This window comes from Nomascus leucogenys, chromosome 17 (assembly GCF_006542625.1).
Source record: "Nomascus leucogenys isolate Asia chromosome 17, Asia_NLE_v1, whole genome shotgun sequence".
NCBI lineage: Eukaryota > Metazoa > Chordata > Mammalia > Primates > Hylobatidae > Nomascus > Nomascus leucogenys.
The window spans coordinates 11,988,377-12,010,392 of record NC_044397.1 but is presented as its reverse complement, the minus strand read 5'-3'; the positions used below and the strand labels follow the sequence as shown (position 1 = coordinate 12,010,392).

The following is a 22,016-nucleotide window of genomic DNA, read 5'->3' as shown; positions in this document are numbered from 1 at the left end:
AACTTTCCCACATTGTTCTGGCTTCTTTTGAGCCCTCCAAACTGCTCCAACCTCTGCCTGTTACCCAGTTCCAAAGTTGCTTCCATGTTTTTGGGTATCTTTTCAGCAGTGCCCCACTGTATTGGTTCCAATTTACTGTATTAGTCTGTATTCCTGCTGCTGTTAAAGACATACCTGAGACTGGGAAGAAAAAGAGGTGATATGGTTTGGCTATGTCCCCACCCAAATCTCATCTTGAATTCCCACGTGTTGTAGGAGGAACTCAGTGGGAGGTAACTGAATCATGGGGGCAGGTGCTATTCTTGTGATAGTGAAGAAGTCTCATAATATCTGACTGCTGTTCTTGTGATAGCAAATAAGTCTCATAATGTCTGACGGTATTATAAGGAGGAATTTCCTGCACAAGCTCTCTCTTTTTGTCTGCTGCCATCCATGTAGGATTTGACTTGCTGCTCCTTGGCTTCCACCATGATTGTGAGGCCTCCCCAGGCACGTGGAACTGTAAGTCCCACTAAACTCTTTTTTTCTGTAAATGGTCCAGTCTCAGGTTTATGTCTTTTATCATCAGCATGAAAATAGACTAATACAAGAGGTTTAACAAACTCATAGTTCCACATGGCTGGGGAGGCCTCATAATCATGGTGGAAGGCAAAAGCTACTACTTACATGGCAGTGGCAAGAGAGAATGAAAGCCAATAAGTTTCACAGGATCTAATGGAGAAGACCAGGTCTGCCCTATATGAGGGCTTTCCCTCTGCCTGGCACAGTGCCTGGCATAGAATAGGTCTTCAGTGAATATGTGTCAAATGGCTGGGATTCCTAAATGGATGGATAGTTGAGTGAACACCAACATGCAGAAAGTATCAGAGGAAAGGCATAGAGTCTTGCCCATATTCCAGTCCCTGGTTCCAATCCTTCCCACCTTTCAGCTCCAGTGCCAACTTGAAGACTTACATATAACTCAGGCCATCCTAAGTTGGTTGCTGCTACTTGCAAATTATAGAGCAATCACTGATAATAATGGTCTCTAGCTTGGGGGAACTTGGAGTATACTTTCAGACAACCTGAAAAAAAATTATGTATTTGTATAACTGATTCCTTCTCTTTACATGTGTGTATTTATATATGAATACACGTGTGTGTAGGTACATGTATATATTTATATGATATTATTTTTGGCTGTATACATACATATAAATAAATGCATACATAAAAATGAATTGGGCAATTTAATCAATGTTCCTGAGCTCCCTTTTTATCTCTAAAATGAAAGGGTTAGATTCAATGATCTAAAATTTTAAAAGTATATGCTTTCCAGGAATTATGTAATTGCTTTGTTAGAAAGTCACCAGAAGGCATACTGTTGCTAGAAAAGAATGTCCAAGGAAGGCACTTTGGGAATTCACATACATTCTGATTTGCCATTGCTGGAAATAGTTTGGCAGCTCCTCCAGGAAGTACATTCAGAGGTATTCACATATTCTCCATGGAGGCAGATGTCCAGTCTAATGATTGTGATGACTGAGGGTGCTGGTAATGACAGTTCGGGTAGAAAAGCAAAATTTAGTTAAGAAACAGCAGTAAGAGTTTTCCCTGTGAACTGGGCATGGAGGTAGACGCACAAGGGGTATCATGTCACTGTCACTATGGATAGAACATTGGTGAGGATGACATACCAAACCTTTCTGAAGCATCAGAAAGGTAGATAACCTGCAGTTGCAGTCCCCAAACTTAGCTGCCCTCTTTTTGGCTGGGACCTCAGTACTCTTCTCACATCAAGCATGGGCATGTACCAGATGTTCAATTAGTACTGAGTGGTCAATTAAGCCAAATTGATTGTAACAGTCATCAGTGTTTCAATCAGGTGCTTTATGTATATTTTCTTACTTCACGCTGTTAACAATACTCTTTTTAGTTTCTTTGTAAAAATTAGGAAAGTGAGACCTAGACAGCTTATGGAACTTGCCCCAAATCACACTGTTAAATGGCAGAGGAGGTCAACCCAGGTTATTTGACTCCAAAGCCCATTGTGCTACCCTGCCTCTCTCTTCTCAGCCATAATTAGAGGCAAATGAGAATACCACAAAGCATTTTTCCTTATACTTATTTTAACTTACAACAACCCTCCATAAACTATTATCCACTGGAACCACAATATTCTTGTGAATAACATCATCTGCCTGGAAAATAAGGTAATAGGATTATAAATGTTTCAAAAAAATGTACCTAAGTATTTTCACAATGTGGAAAATCCATGTGGTACTCTGTATTTTCAGAGACATCCGAAAGGGCAGTGCATCTTCTCTGCACTGTTCGCATGCCCTCTCAGCTGTTCGTGTGGTTTTCACTAGCATGCATCATTGCTCCCCCTTCTCCTGTATGCCTAAGGTAGGGCACTTCTGCCACCCACTGAAGTTTGGTTCTAAAAAGGCAACAGCTTTAAGGGAATAGCAGAGGGGTTAGTTATTTTTTCAAATGAGTGTGGAGAAAAAGCAACCGAGCAGGCTCTTCCCAGATGCCTGTTTCTAGTCAGCAGGCTGCTTGAATCTCCTGGTTGAACACATTTCAGTCATCCTGTGCCTAAGGAGAAAAACATCACTCCTGGCTCTCATCGCTATGGTAACTGATGCTCAGCAGGCAGTTGCAGTTTCATTTAACATAACTGGCTTTTAGAACTTGAGGGGAAACTATGCTTTCATAGAAGAGAAAAGGGAAGATGAGTGGTTTAATTAATGTGTCTCAATTTAACATGAAGATACAGGTCACTTCCACTGTTTGACCACACAGTGTCTAGCTCCGCTTTATATCTGTATCAGATCTAAAGCTTAAAAGGATGGAATATTTCTCTCATCATATGTGAAGTGTACAGTGGGCAGAGGAGGAGAAGCAGGGGTTGTGTTAGACCCTTTGCGAAAGGTTTTTCACTTTATAAAAATCATCTCGGCTTGAGAGTGTATAGAAGAATTGCTTTCTCTTCTCTCATCCACAAAGGAGGCCTGAGAGATGGGTTGCTAGGCAACCTCACACCGAAGACTGGGGCGCTGTGGAATTAACATAGCTGACCTCCCCATCAGCTCTGCAGCTCTGCTATTCAAAACGATTTTATGAGACTGTAGGACTCAAGAAAATAGAAATAAAATATAAATACAAAAATAAAGAATAGAGGATATAAATCTAACTTTTTCAAGTGAAGACCAGGATTCACTCAATGAGAAAAGGTAGCAGTTGGAAATGGCAGGTTGAGAGGAAAAACAGTATTAGTTGCTATAAACCAGAAACTTGTATTTTGAATAATATAGGAAGAAAATTTTCCTATTTCTTTAGAAATGTTTATGGTTGACAGTTAACCTATCACAGTAAAAGTGCTGAAAATACTTAAGGTCAAACAGAAAAATCAGTCTATAATAATGTAGATCTACAACGTATTTTTAACAAAAAGCTCAACTCTCAATCTTTACCATGTGATGGTTTGTTTAAGCTCCAGAGTCCCCTACTCTCCTTCCTGCCACTACATCATCAATATGGTTGGCGTGGGAAGGGATGGCATTTATTTTGCAAGTAGATGAATATTTGGAAGGAAATTGCAAAGCTGGTTCATGAAACAGAGCACACACTCTTATCAGCAGTAAATAATTTAGGCTTTTTTTTTTTTTTTAAGACAAGTTTTGCTCTTGTTGCCCAGGCTGGAGAGCAATGGCGCAATCTCAGCTCACTGCAACCTCCACCTCCCGGATTCAAGCAATGATTCTCCTGCCTCAGCCTCCTGAGTAGCTGGGATTACAGGCACCCACCACCACGCCAAGCTAATTTTTGTATTTTTAATAGAGATGGGGTTTTGCTATGTTGGCCAGTCTGGTCTCAAACTCCTGACCTCAGATGATCCACCTGCCTCGGCCTCCCAAAGTCCTGGGATGTGAACCATTGTGCCTGGCCTAATTTTGATTTTGAAAATATGTCATACTACTGGGAAATGGTTCTGGTAACATTTTAGGATAGGTTGTTAAATTTATCAACAATAAATTAAAAATCGACCAAAGTTGGTGGCATTGTGGGAGGTGGGAGACTGAAAACAAATTCTGAACTCTTTTTGTAGATTTTGTAGACTTGTTTTTGGGTGAATCAAGTCTGAAACCATTTTAGGTAGATTATAAGGTTGAAGAAATGGACAAATAGGTTGAGATTGTTAGGATCCAGCATCATACTCTGGAAAAGGGTCATACAAATAAGAACTAGATGTCAGTGTATGTGACACTGTGTGTATGCACAGTATTCATGCAAACATCTGTGTGTCTATATGTGTGTCTATGAGTATATGTCTGTATATGCATATGTATGTATGCATGCATATGTTTTCCATCTTCTGAAAGGATCTAGAAGCAATTACACCCTAGTAGCAATGAGCAGACTTAGCACTTGGATCTTTATCTCTAACACCATTCCCAATAAAAGGAACCAGGGCTCCTCAGAGAAATGGCTGATTGCAAGCTTGAGGTAGGGAAATCAGAAGTTGAGCCTGAGACACCTTGTTATGATAGAAAGTAAGAAAGTGCTCAAAAAAAACAATGAGAGCATGTCACAAGGACACAGGAACCAGCCTGAAGAGGCTCCTGCTGGACAAATCTGAAATAATTTGAGCACCAAAATAATTAATGACATTAATGAATGATGAAATATTGAAAAAATAGAATTTCATAAGACTGTATGATGTTAAATATTTTTAACAACAACAAAAAGCTCAAATCTGAATCCTTGCCATGTGCTAGTTTGTTTAAGCTCCAGAATCCCCTACTCTCCTTCTGTATTAAAGAATGGATAAAATTATTTTATCCAGGAGGAAAAAAAATAAGCTCAACTCTCAGTCCTCACTATGTGATAGTTTGTTTAAACTCCAGAGTCCCCTACTGTCCTATATTAAATAATGGATAAAAATGAAAAGCAAAACAACAATAAATAAGCAAAGACAGGGCTCTTGCTTATGGTAAAACGCTGAGTACTAACTTCTGGGTACTTGTGGAGCCTTTATTACCATCACAGTAAAGATGGGACTAGGCAAGAATCATGATCAATCTAGTGGAAAGTTTTGAAGAGGAGCAGGATATTTGATCTACAAGTGTCTCCTCACAGATTGCTTATTAGTTGCAAGAAAAAAATATAACTATGTAGTGGAGAAATTTGAAGGAGTAATCAAAATTAATTCACAAGTGAGGGCAGATAAATATGTGCTGCCATATTTGATACCCTGAGGACATACTACTTATATAGCATTATGGCCAGGGATGTTTAGCTCAAATTGAATCATGATGAAATATCAGACGAACCCTAAATGAAGAACATTCTACTACAAAAGAAGTGAGGGTGAGGGACATTTTCTTTAAAAAATGTCTATATTGTAAAAGAGAGAAAGGCTGTGGATATGCTCCAGATTAAGCAACAATAAAGAGACATGACAAGTAAATGCAATGTCTGATTCCAGAGTGGATCTTGACTGGAGGAAAAAAAGGACTTTATTGGATCAATTGGTGGTAAATGATGTGGATTAAAGTATGGTATCCATGTTAAATTTACTGAAGTTGATAACTACAGTTTGATTATATAGGAGTGTATCCATATTCTTAGGAAATACAGACCACTGAAGTACTTAGGGGTACAAGGATGTGTACGATGCTTGTGACTTACTTTCAGAATCTTCAGAAAAAAACATCATATTTATATATGTGTATATACATATGTGTGAGTGTAAATGTATATATAAAATTCTTATACTCACACAGAAAGCACAAATGATAAAGCAAATGGTTTAAAATATTAGCAATATTTTAATGTTTACCTTAATATATATGGTCTTTGCAATCTTACTCATGCAATTTTCTGTACGTTTAATTTTTTTTCCAAATAAAAAATTAAAAAATTGTTTCCTTTTTGTAGAAACAAAATCATTTTTATTGAAACTTGAATAATGAATATTGGGCATTTAAAAAAATCTACAAAAACAACCACCCAGCACATACATTTTATAAAAGGCAGTAGATTTCTGTGTTTAACACAAGTAAGTGACATCAGAATCTAGACACGTCATTTGTCCCGTTGCCTCACCTTGACTCTTCACATGGTATGTATTCAATCATTTTAACTTTGGCCTTGCAATTTCTCAATATCCTGCGCTTGCGCCCACCCAGAGTCCCCCTCAATCTATCCTCTGCAATTTGTAACTTAAGTCAATGTGAAAAATTGGACAAAAAAATTCTTCAGGAAATTATGTAAGGGAGGAGTTTTTATTTATTTACTAGAGCAACTTCACATATTAAACTGTATGAAAAGAGCATTTTTGTAACTGCTTAGCGTTTTAGTGCATTCTTTTTCCTCAAAGTTCTTAAGCTTAGTGTGTTTTTCAAAGAAAGTTTAATCTGTAACTATGCAAAAGGACCTATTGCCCGACCCGAAATAAGTGAGGATACTACTGAACATTTTGCAGCTCTGTCCTGTGTTTCAAGTGGTTTTTTAAGGTTCTTACATCATTTACCCATTAAAAATAAAACTAGGCTGCTTTTGGTGAAAATGGAAATAGTAATTACCTTCTTAAAATACCCCCTTAAAACAAAACAAAACAAAACAAAAAAAAACAGGATTTCTTTTACATTGCCAAAAGAATTTGTTTGAAGGAAGACAAATATAACATACATACAATTTGAAAGCAGCCTGGTTTAAGGATTGCCATCGAGTCTCATGTTATACTACTCGGAAGTAAGATATTTAGAACCTGCTCATTACTCCACATCCCTCATTTATGGGATCAGATTGCTTTTATGGGCATTGTGCCAGATTCATTGATGTGCACTGTAAGGCAGATTGCAGAGTGAAACATTTTTCTAGAAAACATCTGGTTCTTAAGAGGGGCATTAGAAGGTGGGTAGCACATTTTTTATCATAACTGGGATTTATCATGTTACAGTAACTCCCCTCTAATCTGGCAGGCAGAATTCCAACAACCACAACCAGGAACCTGGAAATAAGTGAAAAATACCTCAGAGTCCAAAGAAAACAGAGGTCTAAGATCCTGTGCATATGAAGGAGTGGTATTGCCCTTAGCTCAAAGACTATTTTATTGATTATAAAACTACTGGAGCCAATTAGCATAACGGCTCCTGAAGCCGTCTTTATATCAGTGACTCTTTCTGCAGTTCATTTGTTCCTTCACTCCCCTTGCAAAAATTGTGCAACCCCTGGATACCATCATTTTTCTATTCAGGTTTTCCCCTCCTCTCTTTCTTGTACCTTCAATATTTACTGGCTTTTTTTTTTCTCCATAGATGCCCAAGTAGCTCTTATCTTAAAAGACAGACTTCTCACACCCTTATAGACACATCACTTTTCACCCTTAGCCTTATTTCTAAAAACTTCTCTATACTGACTCTAGTTCCTCTCCTTCCATTCGCAGGGCTCCACTAGCCTATGAGAAAGTTGTATTCAAATTAGAAAAGAGAGTCCTCCTGCATGGAGATGCAGTTGCAGAGTGGTAAGACTTGGAGGATTTCTGCCTCCATCTCCTGCGCCCTTGGCTGGGTCACTCTGTGCAGTGCACACACTGCAGGACCACATGTGGAGGCTCTGCAGGATTTCAGATATTTCCACTGGCTTCTAATTTATTATATTTGGTAGAATCATCATTACAACTCTGTTACTGGAATAATGGACTACAATTACAGAGGACTGGGTTTGCTCTCAATTCTTTATGTAATTGCAGGACTATGCTCTTACACATCCTCTCTGGAACTCTTACGTTCTAGTACCACTTCTGTTACCACTCCTACTACTACTTTCTGGCTTTTTTTTCTATCTTCTACTTCCTGAATCTCTATCGCTGGCCATTGAACTAATATAGATTGCATTTTGCATTAACAATTAATAGTAAAGTGTGGTACTGAGAGTTGAAATGTCAGCTTTTGTTTAGCTTTTTCTCTTTATCTGTGTTCAGAAAAATAACTTTAAACAGCAAAAAGCAAGTCTGAGAAGGCTGTTCTCTAAAAAACAACAAAATCTTTTTTTTAGTGTAGAATATACATTAATTCCATTTAACTTTTACAATGGTAAATAAATATTTCATCACTCAGATGTTAATTTCATCTAGTTTTGTGTATTCTTATATGCATCTATATTTTTGGTAAATGGATATATTATTATTTGAACAGTTACATTTTCCTCTTTATTCACTTATTTTGTGAGCATTTTCACAGTTAAAATCTTTCAAAAAAAAATTTTTTTTTTTAGATGGAGTCTCGCTGTTGCCCAGGCTGGAGTGCAGTGGTGTGATCTCGGTTCACTGCAACCTCCACCTCCCAGGTTCAAGCAATTCTCCTGCACCAGCCTCCCGAGTAGCTGGCACTACAGGCGCACACCACTATGCCCAGCTAATTTTTTGTATTTTAGTAGAGACGAGGTTTCACCGTGTTGCCCAGGCTGGTCGCGAACTCCTGAGCTCAGGCAATCCGCATGCCTCGGCCTCCCATGAGTCAAAAAATTTAAATACATAAATGACTACCTAGTACTATATTATTGGTCAAATCTTACATATTTGACAACCTCATGTTGGATGTTTTGATAACAAAAAGCAGCAAAAAATTCACTGTTACAATTTTTAAAATTGGAAACCTTTGAGAAAATTTCAGAATATTTCCTGTGATAAATTTCTCTATGTGGGATCACTTGGTTAAACGACAGACTCTTATTTTGTGCTGTTTTTAGAGAACAGTCTTCTCAAACTTGCTTTTTGCTGTTTATTTTGCTGTTTAAAGTTATTCCCTTCAGGAAGGCTGTGCTACACTTTGACAAGCAGCGTCTGAATGTGGTGGTTTCCTTGCACCTTTGCAAACCTTGCATCTAAAAAAATCTGTCAGCATGAACGCTGTTATATGATCCTATTTTAAAGCTATTCACTTGTCATCTCCAGTCGCAAACTAGGATAGCTCCTGTCAGATTCTTAATTGGTCTTTTGGTTTCCATAGTGATTCCATTATCTACTTCCACTCTAGTGCAAAGTTCAACCTGCTTCCTCAGCTGTCCATGCATAAAAGCCTTCCAGATTTGCTCCAGGTTCTTGACTTCTGGGGAAGAAAGCTATTTCCTCTTGGGACCCAGTTCACCATACTAGCTGAATTAAGGTCAAAAGTACATTAAACTTACAACTGTGTCCTTACCATGAGGGGGGCAGGTGTCCAGATGCCAGATCTACAGAAAATTCTTTCATTTCTGTTGTGTCCCCCCGCTTCCATCCTGAGTGTAAGTCCCCAAACTTTCATTTAACATGTCATGGCCATTAGTTCCTTCAAATACTAGTTCAGAGCATTGTGGAATCAAGACTGCCTAGTTTGAGCTCCAACTGTCACAGATCTTGGGCTTGTCACATGAGGCAATCAAATCCTTAAAGAAGAAAAACATCAGAGGTAGTAAGTGCTGCATAGAGTTTAAAAAGGATAATATACAGAATCACAGGATGGCTACTTGAGATTGTGGGCCTGGACATGAACACGGCCTCTTTGAGGAGGTGGTGATAAAGTGATACCTGATGGAAAGAGGGAGCAAACCTGGAGAAGGAAGCTCAGAGACAGGAAGCGGGGGTGAAGGGAGGGACAGGAGGAAGAGAATTCTACACCGAGGAGAGCAGGGCAAAAGCAAGCTCAAGGTGGATGGACAAAATGAGATGCTGCATGTGGAGTCTAGCATAATGTTTGGTGGGCAGAGAGGAAAAGAGGGAAGTAGTTGAAGAAGAAAAATGAGAAGGGAGGGAAGGTATGAATGAATGAGAATCTCGAATCCTGTAGGGCTGAGCTCTCTAGGGGACTTAACTCATCCTTTTCATCTTGCTTTGAACTGCATTTTCTCTTCTCAGTTGCAATTACTACTTGGCCCTGTTCTGCTTATAAGAGAAGCTACTATTTATTAAGACCCTAGTGAGTCAGATTCATTATAGGTTTTATATAAGTTCCCTTTAATCCTTACAACCTGAGACAGGTTATTATCCTTATATGCTTGTTTATGGGTGAGAAAACTGAGGCTGAGAGTGTGTAACTTGGAGAAAGATGAAACATCTAGGTAATGGTAGAGCCAAAACTTAAATCCAGGCTGGTCTGATTTCAGATCCATGCTCTTGACTGCTACAGTATACTGCTCCTCAATTAGACTGCTCTTTGATAGTTTCTACATTTGTAACAGCTGTTCATTCCACTCAGTCCATCTTGTTCTTCATTATTTAGCTATCTCTGTGATACACCGATCAGTTTCTTCTGCTAGCCAGATGTAGACAAGATCACTTTTTCTTATAGGAACATTATCTCTTAGTTATAGAAGGCATCTTAATATAATAAATAAGGCAGAGGCTTTGAAGTTGACTGAGTCAGTGTGGAATTCAGGTTCTGACACTTTCCTCTGTGACCCTGGGCAAATCATTTAGTCCAGGTCTCATCTTTCTTATCTGAAAAGTGGGAATATTATTTCTCTTAATAGTTGACTGAAAATTAAAAGACATAAAGTAAGGAAAGTCCCTAAAATAGCATCTAACAAATGGCAGGCACACAATAAACGGCTGCTTAAGAAACAAAAACAAAACCTTCCTTTCCTCTTACAGATAGGAAAACTGATTTGGAAATGTCTTGCTGAGAGAACAGATGCTCTATTTCCCTATCCAATTTCCATGATTCTAGCATCCCATGATGCAAGTTCATTGGAACTACTAACGGCATTCTGTTAATGTGATTTCTGCCTGAGTCAGCTCCAGCTGCAATAATAAAATATCATAAACTGGTGGGCTTACCAACAAGAAATCTATTTGTCACAGTTCTGGAGGCTGGAAGTCTGAGATCACGGTTCCTGCACCACCAGGTTCTGGTGAGGACCCTCTTTTGGGTTGCAAATAGTTGACTTCTTACTGTGTCCTCACATGGTAGAAAGATAGCTAGAGAACTCTCTGGGATCCTCTTTATAAGGGCACTAATCCCACTTACAAGGGCTTCAGCCTTATGACCTAATTATTTCCTAAAGCTTCACTTCCCAATACTATCACATTAAAGATTAGGATGTCAACATATGAAGTTTGGGGGACACAAACATTCAGTCCATAGCATTGTCCTTAAAAATGTCCACTCAGGCTGAAAGATATTTCTCCACCTGAATTAAAGAAAAAGAGGTAATGTTTCACGATTCCAGATTTGTAAAACAGGGATAATAATGCTGGCATTTTAGGTTTGTGAAGATCAAACGTAAGAAATATAAAAGTATTTTAACATATATGAAATGACTTATAAATTCTATTATTAAACATTTCTATGAAATGCCAAAAGCTAGGTGACAAGGCGGCCAGATCACTTGAGGCCAGAAATTCGAGACCAGCCTGGCCAACATGGTGAAACCCCATCTCTACTACAGATACAAAAATTAGCCAGGAGTGGTGGCGTGTGCCTGTAGTCCCAGCTACTCAGGAAGCTGATGCAGGAGAACTGCTTGAACCCAGGAGGTGGAGGTTGCAGTGGGTGAAGATTGCACTACTGCACTGCAGCCTGGGCTACAGAGTGAGACTGTCTCAAAAAAAAAAAAAACCCACAAAAAACTGTTTTGCTAAGTGAAAAGAGGAATAATTGGAATTTTATAACAATTGAAATTAAAAGGATTTTGAAAAATGGGAGAAATGATCAGAAACAAGAGAATGGAGTTCAAAACAAACAGGACATTTAATAAAAAGCAGCAAATGACTTATAAATACTGTTTATTGTAAATGCAAATAAAATTGAGGACTGTGTTTAGTAAAATTTTAAGGAAAACTGAAAAAGATGTAGATGGGAAATTAAAAATAATGCTAAGGATTAAGTTTAGACTAGGTTAAATTTAGTGTAAGAGAGTGAAAGCTTCTATGCCAGGGTGCTGTTAAGACAGAGCTGGGTAAACCGTTGCCTTTGTGACTCTCTGCTGACTAAAAGTATTTGGTCACCCTTTACCATCAAATGTTACAGTGTCTGAAATTACACCTGCAGACCAAGTTTTCTAGGCTAAGGTTAAATATCCCTAATAAGGGACCTATTTAAATTGAGATTTCAGGTCCTGATTACTTCTTAAGACCACAATGGCCTTGAAAGCAGGAAGAATGAGCTCAAGAAAGGAAGGGGAAAACACACACTCTTTATCCTTTTCTAAAAAAGATTTTTTAATGAAAGTTACATTTTCTGTACTATAGCAACACCCATTAACATTACAGAATGCAGGGGGAGCTTACCCTGATTTTGCAAAACTTACCACATCTTTTGAGTTCCTAGAAGAATATAAACCATATATTTATAAAACCTTTATTAAAATATATATTTAAAATATATATATTGTCTTTTTCATGAGTTATTTACAGGGAGATTTATTCCAATCTTTGAAACAACACAGAATACAACAAAAACAGGCTGGGTGCGGTGGCTCACGCCTGTAATTCCAGCACTTTGGGAGGCCGAGGCAGGCGGATCACAAGGTCAGGAGATCAAGCCCATCCTGGCTAACATGGTGAAATCCCGTCTCTATTAAAAATACAAAAAATTAGCCGGGTGTGATGGCACATGCCTTTAGTCCCAGCTACTGGGGAGGCTGGAGCAGGAGAATTGCGTGAACCCAGGAGGTGGAGGTTGCAGTGAGCCAAGATCGTGCCACTGCACTCCAGCCTGGGTGGCAGATCAAGACTCTGTCTTAAAAAAAAAAAAAAGAATATAACAAAAACACTTTAAAAGAGAACAATGCATTTTAAATATGTTTCCTGAAATAAACAATATTCCTTAGGAAAGATACAGGGTATTTAATTACCTAGATTTTAACAAAATATTCTTTATAGAAATAATTATAGTCTTTACCACAGAGTCACCAAATCTGTACCTAATCAAAACAGAGTCAAACAGACCAGCTCTCATTCAACTCCATTAGGAAACACCAATTTCACATAGTACTTCTCTTGATGTACAGCAGCAACCTCTGCTGGAGAAAAAAGGGTATACTTCTAATAACAAAGCACTGAGCTCAAACCTGTTTTGAACAGGAAGAACTGAAAGTTAGATTTTTTTCATTTCCTGTTAAACCAACACCTAAGTTAAAATTATTTTCAAGGTCTTAAAGATGCACGGGCCTTATCAAGTATATCCTTTCTGATTTTTGGGTAAGTTGGATGTGCTTCAAGAACCTGCAAAACAAATAAAGAACCCACAAAAACTTGTAACTAATGATCAAAAACCATGGAGTTACAAAACTTACTAGAAATGAGCATTACAGTTAAGATTTCCTTGTGCTAATACTACAACAGCTGTAACACTTTTTAATGGTGGCATTTTAAATGTAACATGATGACTCTTTTATATTAATTGTAGTTAGATGAGAACAATAGAATGCAAATATCAAATGTAGAAAATATAACAAATGTAATTGCTTACCTAACAGATGAGTTGTATAAAACAATTATGTATCAATGATTTAAAATATTTTTATAATTTAGCTTTTCATTCATAATATTTGATAAACCCTTAGAGAGTGACTTTTATACGGCAGCACACATTAGCTTTACCTGAAATGATCTTGAGACATACATATTTCTAGATCTACTGAGTCTTAAGAGTGGGGAGATGCTGTTTTTTTTTTTTTTTAAATAACTCCAAAAATGATCCTAATATATAGCCTTACATTAACACACAACCCTAACCTGACTGAAATACTGCTTTACAGAGACTCAGTAATCAACAGCAATTACTAAGGCCAAGTATTTACTGTAATGATGCTAACAGATCGCTGTGTGGGATAAGGGACATTACATAATTCTTTTCTAAGGAACTTTTCTTGGAGGTCCTTACAATGTTTAATAGAATGTCTTATATGGAATATCAATGAGACAATGTGTACATAAAGAGACTCTGCAAATTCTAAAACCATAATTTAAATATTTGTCATTTTAGTAGGTGATCATTTAGTAGGGGATGAATTACAGAATGTAATTGAATGACTTCTAATAGAATTTCTTTTTATCTCTAATTGATCAATCTGAATTCTCTAATAACCAGATTCAGACACATTCACAAGAACTTCTAATCAGAACAATGATCTGGAGAATCTATACTGTCTTCAAATATCTTCTAACTTAAAGACTAAATTTTATTTAACATGTTTCTCCCACTGGTCTTTGTCTTTTTTTTTTTTTAAAGTAAAAGTCTCTTTTACTCCACATCTTTAATCCTACTCCTTTCCATACATGTAAATATTCTATGGTTTATTGTTTAATATGTACCCTTCAGTGGTCTTTGTCTTTAAATTGACATAAACATTTTATTATTTGATCTCAAAGTAAAAACATGTTTTTTATTTAGGTGAACATCATTTTCTAAATTTTGAACACTGATAATCTCCCTAAACATACTTCATAAATCATTTAACTAAAATAATGTATCCTCTACTTCTACTCACATACGTCTGGAGATTTAAAAAAGTAGGAAATTGTGCATCTGAAAAATTTTAAGAAATCTAAATTTAAGTGTTTACCTGGTGACATATGTCAATTGAATCCACATATCTTTTTGCTTTTAAGTAATTAAATGCCAGTTTGTATCCTGTTAAGACAAAAACCATAAAACAGAATGATGGATTACACTGCTACTATTACTTTTCCTTGCCTCCTGCTCTCTTTGCTTACTCACTAGAGAATTTGTAAGGGAGGCTGGTGAATGAATAACTAAACTACACTATACAGAGAGGTTGTGTGATAACAGAAGGCAGAGTGACACAGAAGAAGTGTAAGAAGAAAATAAAGTGGAGTTGGAAAAAAGGATCACAGTGAATACACTGATCGGTTAGAAAGCTGCCATCCCACAAGTGTGGTTTCTATAACTTACTAGAAAAGTCTCATTTATTTCAAGTTATAGTAAAAACTCATCACAGGGCAGTAAACACAGCCATTCATTTATACAGTACAGATTTATTTAGCACTTACACAGGCAAACTGATGCCTACAGTTATGAGGTTTGCATTCTATTAGGAGAAAAAGTACATTTTTAAATAATTGCATGAGTAAATGAACAATTTCAAAACTGAGATAAATGTTATGAAAGAAAGATCCAGGCCAAGTGAGTTACCATAAAGAACCTGAATCGGGGAAGAAGACGGTTATCAAGAGATGTCTGAAATCTGAAGAATGAGGCATAAACTAGGCTAGGGTGGGAATCAAAGACACTCTCAGACGGAGGAAACTGCATGGATTAAGGCCATTGGTAGGACACATAGGGAGTTAATGAACTTGGAGTATGGTGAGAAGACAGAGCACATAGGAGAAGGACACAGAGGAAGGCAGATTTGTCATCAATGACTGGTAATAATTATCATAATTACTGATAGTGAAATGCCACACTTCTACTATCAACAATTAGAAGAATGTTTAAGACATTCCTCTTAATGGATGTTGTTCTCCTGTAACATGCTATAAAAATGAGAAAACTAAGAAGACAAGAAAAGTAACAGCAGCTGTGCACTCAGTAAACAAGATATAATGCAATGTAAAATGTGTAATAATAAATATCTCACTCTACCTCTTAAAAATACGAAATAAGAAATGTGAATAGTGCTCTTGGGCTCTAATAAAAGTACCAAAACAAATGTTTAAAATTTTAAATGTTTGAAAAGAATTACTGGCTCACATTATCAGATGGTAGTAAACAGAAAGAAATAGAAATGATCTAAAATTTACACTATTTTATATATAGTCAGGCACTGCATGATGATGTTTCATTAACAACAGACCACATACATGATGGTGGTCCCAAAGATTTTAATACTGTATTTTTGCTGTACCTTTTCTATGTTTACATACACACATTGCTTATAGCATTCAGGACAGTAACATGCTGTACAGGTGTGCAGCCTAGGAGCAATAGGCTATACCAGATAGCCTAGGTGTGTAGTAGGATCTACCACCTAGGTTTGTGTAAGTATACTCTAAGATGTTCACATAATGATGAATTGTCTAACGATGCATATCTCGGAATATTTCCATTGTTAAGCGACACATGACTGCATATATATATATACACACATATATATGTATGTCTATATATGTGTGTGTGTATATATATGTATGTCTATATGTGTGTATATATACATCTCTACACACACACACATGCACACAGGCACACGTGTGCAGGGCCTATGGCAGAATCTCACAGCTCAGATTTTAGAGGTAAACTTAATGTCTTACCAACAGATTCTAAAATGAACTAAAAGCGTTTGTGACATTCAAAAAGAAAAGCAGTTTTTAAGACGTCATGCCAAACATACTTACATGGGAACTAGTCAAGATTTCAGTTTTGGTTTGTGGCTTCCTGACTAGCTTCGGGATCTTACACAAGTGGCTTGAGCTGTCATTTTCAGGTTTCCTCATCACTAAAACAGGAATAACAACTCCTCCCTCTAACTCTTAGTATAATCTTAAAAATCATATAAAATACTTGTGAAATGGCTTTTAAAACCTTAGAATACCACAAAATAATTAGCATTTTTTAAATATAAACATTCACTATATTATAATCACAGAATTTTAACACTGGAAGAAACTTGATACATGACCTAGTACAAAAATTTCACAGAGGAAATAACGAGCTAAAAGGGGGAAAGGAAATGTGCACTGCAGCTGCACTACACCTGTCAAACTTATTAGAACTCAACTATATGCAATCAGGAGAGACAGCGAGAGAACGCAAACATTGTACACAGTCTCATGACTGTCATGGAACCTGAGAATGGGTATGAAGGGGGAAACATGAATAGTTTCTTCTCTCACTGGATCTCAGTTGTCCCTAGTGTTTCTTTTCTTTTTTTCCTCGTATATATTTAAGGTATACAAAATGATGTGGGTGTGTATATATGTGTGTATATATATTTATTTATTTATAAATGATTACTGCAGTCAAGCAAATTATCCATTCATCATTCATCCTGGTGCCTCTCATAGTGACAATATTCAACCCTGAATTCTATGGAAAGAGTAAGAGAATGATTTTTTTTTTTTTTTTTTTTTTTTGAGACAGAGTCTCACTCTGTCAACCAGGCTGCAGTGCAGTGGTGCGATCTTGGCTCACTGCAACCTCCATCTCCCGGGTTCAAGCAATTCTCCTGCCTCAGCCTCCTGAGTTGCTGGGATTACAGGCGCCTGCCACCATGCCCGGCTAATTTTTGTATTTTTAGTAGAGATGGAGTTTCACCATGTTGGCCAGGCTAGTCTCGAACTCCTGACCTCAGGTGATTCGCCCACCTCGGCCTCCCAAAGTGTTGGGATTACAGGCGTGAGCCACTGCGCCTGGCCATGAGCATGATTTTAAGGGTTTTCTGACAACTGAAAAAGTGAAATGCATTGTTTATTTGGCCAGGCAGGTTGAGGGTGTTAGATGCAATGACAATCTTAAGGATGAAATTGAGGAATTAATGGAGAGCCTTAGAAAGAAATGATAACCAAAGCAAAGTTGGAGGAACTGATAAAATAATCTATAAAATACAATGATGACACAATGAAAGAACTAGTCATTTGGAATCTCTTTATTTGCTGAGGTCTTCCAAGGAATGGAATATATAAATAATTTAACTTCTATGTGCATTCCTTCTGTGGAGTAAAGTGTCAAAACTAATATTTTAAGGATATTTAAGGACTTCATTTTAGCAAGTGACTTTATTCTGAAAGATATATCACACCTTAGGATAAAAAATACTATAAAAATCATTAGTTCTTGTGCTTTGCACAAGTCTAGTATAGTATGAGAACAGACTCTAGGAAACTAAAAGATGAGGGAAGACCTGAGCTGACAGTAGTTAGTATGAGGGTGACTCATTTGACTGCAAATCAAAATCGAATTCACACTGTGACATGGCTGCTGAAAAGACTGATGCCATCTTAGGCTGAATTAACAACTACAAATTGCCTAATCAAAAGAAAAAAAATAGCTTAATTATACTTATAACAAGCCAAATCATATTTGAGAGGTTGTTCATTTATGGTACAACAGGTCAGAGGGGCATGGAGAAATAAAACAGCACTTTCCAAACTTACATGGCCATGGCATCTACCACCTTCACACTCCATTCTTTTTAATTAAAAAAAATAATAATTATTAAAATCTCCCCAACTATTCCAAAGCACAGTTTGGGAAACACTATTTTAGAGATTCCAGGAGATAGCAACAAGGAAGATGAGAGACTCGGAATCCAATCTTAGGAAGAATGGACAAGTAACTGCAGATGGCTTGAAGAGAAGCCCTAGGACACAGGACTGAAGATTGCAATTTAAAGGGTCATGATCTGTAAGAGGGAGGCATTCTTTAAGTTGCTCCGGAAAACAGACTTGCGCAGTTTCAAGGAGGCATATTTCAACCCAATACAAAGAAAGAGTACACAAACATGAGGATGAGCTCCCTCGTATGAGCAGAGAGGTTGGTCATGACATACATTCTGATGCCACCTCTGTTAGGGACACTGTAGACTAGCATTACTCAAATGAACAGCCTGCAAAACACTGGGACTGGATGATGTTTCTAGATGCTCAGGAGAAAAAAAAAAATGTCCCATGGTCAAATAATTGTGGGAAACATGGCCCCTCTGTGATATCCACTGCAATATACATTAGTGTTTAAAGGCTTTGAGAAGTAAAGAAACCTGTGTAATTTAATTTAATGCAACATTTTCCTAACTTACTTGGCAATGGAAACATCTTTTTCCATGGCATTCCCAATTTCAAAATAGCACCTCCTTTCAGAAGGAAGAGAAGGGGCAGAATTAGACTAGATGTACATTAAGTGACTGAGGACAAGTTTGGAACTCAGGAAACTGAACTATTAGTAGCTAATAATATATTATGAATATAAAATTTATTCTCCTTTCAGAAAGGTTGACAATGAAAATTTACTAAATGTTTATTTTGTTTTGAAAAAAATCAAATGCATTTAAATGAAAATTAATAAATAAAACATAATTTTTCTGTGAAAAATCTAAGTGATTGCCAAACTCACCTACTGCCGGATTTGTCCGATTGCTATATTTCCATGCCATCTCATAGTTCAAGGCAGCATCTGTATATGCTTGCTCTTTTTCCATAATGTATCCCATATATTCATAAGCTTTGCAGCAAGACTGAAGAAAAATGGGAGACATCAATATATTAAACTTGATATCACTAAGATTTTATGGGATGTTTGTGACTACAGAGGTCAATCATATCAACCCATTTAAATGACAAATCAAACAATGGTTTTTAACCTTGGCTAGGCAATCACATTTTTTACTGAACTTAATAAATGATTCTGATGGCAAGTCTCCATCACAAATCTGCAGAATCAGGATTTTCTTTACAGAATCAGAAATACACAACAGGGCATTTGTATTTTACACAAGCACATGTACACTATTATGAGTAATTTAAACACATACAAATACAGAGATAAGAGCATAATGAACTCCATGAACCCTTATCTTCAACAATTATTTTGTGACTAATACTGTTTCACCTCTATCTCACAAACCTACCCTTCTGTATTACCAGAAAAAATCCTCAGATATTATATCAACTAAGTCTAAATGTGTTAGTGTGCATCTCTAAAAGAAAAAGACGTTATTTAAACAGAACCACAATTTTATCACACCTAAAATGTTAACGACTCCTTAATAGCACCAAATATCCAGTACTGTCTAAATTTTGTCTCAATATAATTTGTTTTTGTTAGATTGAGGACTGAAGTAAGGACCAAACATTGTAACTGGTCAATGTTTTGATCTAGTCTCTTTTGATCTAGAGGTTTCCCTTCAGTATGTCTGTCTCTCTGTGTCTCTTTTCTTGAAATTAAATATAATAGAAACAAGAATATTTATCCCTGAGTTTCTCACGACGCAGATTTAGTTGACTGCATCCTTGTGGTGTTTATATAATATATTCCTATGTCACTGACATTTTCTGGAAGTTGTAATTAGATCTAGAGGTTTGGGTTCAATTTTGATTCTGGAGGAGAGAGGTGAATCTACTTCAAACATCAGTGCTATGATAAGCCACACTGGAGACCGAGGCATAAAAACATGGATGCATGTTTTTGTATATTTCTTAATTGTAATTTTTTTCCACAGTATGAGTTTAAAAATATTGAAGAATCTGAAAGTATATATTAAAAATCACATTTAAGATTGAACATTTTATTTATACCTAAACTTAATTTCTTATCATTTTACTTTTCTCACTTTAATGGAAGAAATCTCACCAGTAATATTTTCATTAAAACCATTACCAATTACCCATTTTTTAAAAAACATAAAAATATGAATATAGAAATGCACATATTCCCTTTTGATTCAGGCTCCAATAAAGCTCAGCACAGCTGCATTAAATTATTATTTATCTTGATTACTAAGTGTTTCACTTGTCTCATCCCAACCCTAGCCCTGCCATAGATGTATGTTCTTCTATTGGGAGGCACAGAATGTCTGATTCTCCCTCTTTTTGTGATGTTACATCCATATATAAATTTATCAGGGTTGAAAAATGGTGATAGCCTATCAGTCTTTCTTCATTTATTAGCTGGAAAACGTCTATGATGAGAAATGTCTCATTGACTATTTGGTTAACCAATTCTGTACAGAAAAGGCAGGATATTTATTTGCAAGCTTTAGAAATAGCAGTCAGTTCACTAGCATACTGTAGTAGTTACTAATTAGGTTTTTTGTTTTGTTTTTTCTATTTGGATCTTTGAGAAGTCATGGATTTAAACAGATTTTATGTATTTCAATATATTGCAGTTATCATTCTTATCGATACTTAAAGCATCCCAACTTCGGCTACTGGAGGTGTCTTCAAGTTGGCCCCTAGATCTTTCAAACAAACTCTATAATCATCATGGATAGTTTCCTTCATCATCTGGTATGGCAAGACAGTCTAGTGTCATCTTGTACATTTCCTGCCCCAGATATGGATGACTTCCATTTTTCAAATTATGTAATTCAAGGTTCCTAAGCTTTAGTTCTTAAACATCATGCTTTCAATATCAACATATTCAACCAGCAGGGCTGAATGAAGCTTCTAAAGCAGCCATCATGTTCAACCATGCAATGTATTGTTATCAGCATTCTGGCAAACTGAAATTCTGTGTGCACTGAAATTCTCATGCAATCTTGGTTAATCCTAGACTAGATATAGAAGGGTAAACTATTCAGCAGTTTAGATTTTCAAAGCCTATTAATGAGCATTCTGCTTTTCAAAGCCAATTTAACATAAAATTTATGTAACTAATCGTCTAAAATAGTTCATAAATTGTTATGCTTGGATCTTTCAGGCTCTTAAGTTCCTAGGAAAGTATCTTAATAGTACTAGATAATCACAATTCCTCTTTAAAAAATAAATGGTCCATTTGTAATCTAACTCGCTCAATGAGAATAAAACAGATTTACTGTGATTAAGATTTTGAAGTAATTGATATGAATATATGAAGATAAATATCATTTCTAAGTTGTGTGCAATTATTTCTCAACAAAAAATTAAATCTTAACTTTAAAGAACTGCTATAACGACATCTTTTGTAATTAAACATCAAAATGTTAGTAAAAAGCCTTAAATTCTAAGGACTTTATAACATTCAATTTTATACCTAAATACAAGGAATTTTTATTAAACAAATGAAATTAAAAGCTGAAAAGATTTTCTCCCACAAAATATATTATGCATAATATTCTAATAATGAGAAAATGACATGCAGCTGCAGTAAATTCATCAAGAGTATTTCTTAATGGGAGGGACAGACGTCCGCAATTAATGTTCTTCTGCAATTTTCATTAGTTCTGGGATGAGATGGATAATCACAGGCAAGCGTTTGACATTCCAAAAACACTTTCCGTTAAGTAGGGCATCACTACAGCTGAAACTTGAAATTGCATAAATCTTTTTTTTTTTTAAACTTTAAAGGACAAATGACTTTTTTCTTATTATTAATGCTTGTTTCCTGATTGTGGTA

The 22,016-nt window shown here is 36.4% G+C and overlaps 1 protein-coding gene and 1 long non-coding RNA gene across 4 annotated transcripts in view; both read right to left on the bottom strand.

Moving 5' to 3' along the window:
- Positions 1 to 5,793: 5,793 nt before the first annotated feature.
- LOC105737697 lies at positions 5,794 to 11,375 on the bottom strand. Its single transcript, XR_004026483.1, has 2 exons — positions 9,192 to 11,375; positions 5,794 to 7,000 (listed from the first exon to the last, which is right to left on the bottom strand). It is a non-coding gene; the product is annotated as an uncharacterized LOC105737697 (long non-coding RNA).
- Positions 11,376 to 11,735: 360 nt separating this feature from the next.
- The window catches only part of TTC21B (tetratricopeptide repeat domain 21B), an 81,240-nt gene continuing 70,959 nt past the window's right edge, over positions 11,736 to 22,016 (bottom strand). For 2 of the 3 annotated variants that reach the window (XM_030795972.1, XM_030795974.1), the window contains 4 exons: positions 19,038 to 19,158; positions 18,724 to 18,777; positions 14,536 to 14,603; positions 11,736 to 13,192 (listed from right to left, as the gene is read on the bottom strand). In XM_030795972.1, the coding sequence (XP_030651832.1) occupies positions 13,115 to 13,192; positions 14,536 to 14,603; positions 18,724 to 18,777; positions 19,038 to 19,158 (321 nt within the window). In that variant the 3' untranslated portion in view covers positions 11,736 to 13,114. The remainder of the gene's footprint in view (positions 13,193 to 14,535; positions 14,604 to 18,723; positions 18,778 to 19,037; positions 19,159 to 22,016) is intronic. The other variant, XM_030795973.1, reaches the window with a different exon arrangement.